The sequence below is a fragment of the Hyposmocoma kahamanoa genome, unplaced genomic scaffold (assembly GCF_003589595.1).
Source record: "Hyposmocoma kahamanoa isolate Upper Pololo Valley unplaced genomic scaffold, ASM358959v1 124, whole genome shotgun sequence".
NCBI classification, from domain to species: domain Eukaryota; kingdom Metazoa; phylum Arthropoda; class Insecta; order Lepidoptera; family Cosmopterigidae; genus Hyposmocoma; species Hyposmocoma kahamanoa.
Genome location: NW_020653436.1, coordinates 34,443 through 38,138, shown reverse-complemented (window position 1 = coordinate 38,138; position 3,696 = coordinate 34,443). Strand labels below are relative to the sequence as shown.

General features: G+C 38.2%; 1 protein-coding gene across 1 annotated transcript in view; it reads left to right on the top strand.

The window, feature by feature from the left end:
- The window catches only part of LOC113240216, a 76,833-nt gene that overhangs the window by 59,054 nt on the left and 14,083 nt on the right, over positions 1-3,696 (top strand). The window contains exon 7 of the mRNA XM_026477464.1: positions 2,133-2,210. Within this exon, the coding sequence (XP_026333249.1) occupies positions 2,133-2,210 (78 nt within the window). The remainder of the gene's footprint in view (positions 1-2,132; positions 2,211-3,696) is intronic.

The window sequence follows — 3,696 nt, the reverse complement described above, 5'->3', positions numbered from 1 at the left end:
TCAAAATTATTGCCTTCTCCATTCGCAATAATGCCTCCTTAATGCAGAACTAAAACGTTGTACCATAATTAAGTAAAAAAAATGAAACTATAATATTATAATGTTATTTTATATTAAGACCACTGACAACCCAGTGGGAAAATGGTTGCATGTAATTATGACTTTTTATTTCTAAGTTACGTAGTCGTACATTTATTGTGAATGATTAATAACCACACCCCTATATTCTTGCCAAATTCGATATAGAATGTTTCATAAGAAAACGTTGCTAAGCGATCAATGGCGGTACGTGTAAAGACAATTTTTTAGGCCAGCTCTGCCCACGGCCTGCTTGCGTAATTGGAATGTAAATAGATAAGTAGGTAATTGGATTATGCGTAGTCTGTTACATTCCATTACATACGAAAAGTAAACAGTTTTGTTTGGCTAAAATTCTAAAGCAATCGGTCAATAAATTGAATAAGTAATACTTTCACGTACATTTCGAAGATTTCGACTTGATATCTCGCCATTTTTTCCAACAATATTCATTTGAATAACATCGGAAAATCGCATTTGAAAAATGGTTGTCAAAAGGTTATGTTTTAATTATAGATGTATGAACAGTCTATGGTTCCATAGTGCTGTACGGAAAATAACATTCGGTTCATTCAATTCAAGTTTCTGTAATCGATTAGTAAATCGAAAACTTCGTTTCAACTCATTTTAAACAAACAAGTCACTGACCCGACCATAGACGGTTTAGTGATGGCCAATTGTAATGCCAACTGCAAATCGATTAATTAATTGAATGAATCGATTTGTTCACTTGAGTCATACTAGCGGTTTTCCTTACATAACATATTTCAAATTTCCGAATTCTTAATTTCAAATCCTTCTTCAAATCCTTACACTTATACTCGTTCTATTGCGATTGAAATATTCGATTTACTAATGGATTACAAAACTTTATTTGACTGAACCGAATGATTTTTCCTACAGCACTATGCAATCATAGACAAGTCATAGACAACTATATACTATAGTAGTTAAAAAATAACCTCAGTTTTGGACTACCATTTTTTAAATACGATTTTATGACGCTGTTCAAATGAATATTGTTGGAAAAAGTGGAGTGTGGAGTATCGAAATATACGTAAAGGTGTTGTTTATTCGATTTATTGAGTGATTGCTTTAGAATTTTAACCAAACACTTGTTTACTTTTTGTTCAAAATGTATTGGAACAGACTTTACGTGGAATTAGGCATGGAATTTGGAATTTTACAAGCTAACCTGCACGTCGAAGAAGGTTCAATGCTTTGAAAAAAGTGTCAAACCCTGAACCCGAATGGAGCCAAGGTTTCGGACTATGGCCTACACTGTCTCCTTAGATCCGTGCCCAGGGGGTCTACTCTCGATCTCCGTCCGAAACAATTACTGTCAAATGAGTAATAATATCCAAATCCAGCTCGGATGGGCAGCGTTCGGGAAACTCCAAAAAATCTTTGCGTCCAAATTACCTCAATGTCTCAAGACGAAAGTCTTTGACCAGTGTGTGTTGCCAGTGATCACATATGGATCAGAAACGTGGTCCCTCACTATGGGCCTCATAAGAAGGCTCAAGGTCACTCAGCGGGCAATGGAGAGAGCGACGCTCGGTATTTCCCTGCGTGATAGAATCAGAAATGAGGAAATCCGTAGGAGAACTAAGGTAACCGACATAGCTCGAAGAATTGCTCAGCTGAAGTGGCAGTGGGCTGGGCACATAGCTAGGAGAACCGATGGCCGTTGTGGCGGAAAGGTTCTTCAATGGCGACCGCGCACTGGACGACGCTCAGTGGGTAGGCCCCCCACCAGGTGGACCGACGATCTAGTGGAGGTCGCGGGAAGCCGATGGATGCGGGCAGCGCAGGACCGATCGTCGTGGAGATCGTTGGGGGAGGCCTATGCCCAGCAGTGGGCGTCGTATGGCTGAATGATGAGTAATATTCGACAAAATTAAAAGACAAGTATCAAGTATGAAGCTTCATTCGTATCACGCGTATTTTCATTTGGTCAAGTATTGTTTATTTGGCAGTAATTGTTTCGGACGGAGATCGTGAGTAGACCCCCTGAACTAAGACGTAATATTCTTATTTTAATGTTGTTGCAGAGATACGTGTCAGAAGCAATCTGATGCCCACCAATAATGAAACAATTACCTTAGACAGCGACGACGAGCCAGATTTAGGTATAACAAGTTTTTATTTGCAATGTTTATGACTTGTCGACTTACGTAATTAATTTTATGTTAATAAAAATGGAAGTAAATTAATTTGCTATTCCGCGAAACCAGTAAAGGTTAAATCGTGCAAAATAGATGCGCTTGTGTTCAATATTTTATGCCTATTATATGCCTCTCCACGAGGCATCATCAGGGGCTGTTGACAGGGAGTGTCGGGCACGACACTCGGCCGATCTTCGACCGTAATATTTTATTGAATATCATGATTTTTTTTTATAATATCAAGGGACGGGACGAACTATTCGTTCGCCTGATTGTTAGCTACACCCCTTTAAATCGATCGAGCTTTAAATAGGTAATGTGACAATACTTCCCTAGACAAACTCTTTCGCAAGAGCTCTACTGCTACTGATTTTTTTTTTATGAAACTACTGTAGTTTTGTGTTCTGTAGCTCAGATGGGAAAGCTCTAGCCCCGGTCCAGTAAACGTCGCTGGTTCGAATCCAGCCGGATTGACGGATTTTTTCTTTCTGTTCCATCTTACCAATGATATCATCATAGTAGCTTCTTGTGCAAGAGTTCGCCCAGGGACCCTCGACTACCCCACCACTACTACCACTTTACTTTTCCTGAGCCAAGCATTGATATAAGCATTACTGCGTTCTGGTTTTTAAAGGACATGTGAATTGTTAACATATATCAACTAGACTAAAAACCCTTTAGTTAACTAATTTGTTATAACAAGATTATTTATTCACTGTTGACTCGATCATAAATCATCGGAGATGGATAACGATATTGCGCGCTCTCTCTCTCACCTGCTTAGTGACGTACACACGTGACGCATGCCCGTTATCGATAAAAACAGGTGCGGTAACTTTTTTATAAATATCATTTTTTCAAACATGCTCGGAAATGTTTGCATTACTTTCTAAAAACGAACACGGAAAGTTTGTCATTTATGGACCATGCGACGTCTTTCTGGCCAAGACCTGCAAAGTAAGTATGACAATCCATTACTGTCAACTTCTGTAAACTTTTAAATCTACATACTAATAATGAACTATGTAAACAGGCTAAAGAAAAAATCGTACAGCCAACTGCCCAGTGTTCGTAGTTGCGAGAATTAAAAGGAAAAATGACTACACAATAATATACCGCTTGCATAAAAAAAAGAAAATGGCGGTAACTCTTAATGTTTTGGTATTCTTTTGTTTTTTCGTATATTTTGGTCGCGAAAATAAGTGTTAGTGTCAAATATTACTTTTAATATATATTTTTTTATTTTTTTTATTAAACATCTTCCTCTCTTTAGTCTTTTATTAATTACTCTTATTGTTTGAGAAAATTCAATACATGCCTCGGTGCGAAACGAGGATTGCTTGACTCGTATTAATACCACTAACTAACTCAACGTAACTCATACTCTCGTCCAGCAATACTTCCTCTCTCTCTCTCTCTCTCTCTCTCTCTCTCTCTCTCTCTCTCTCTC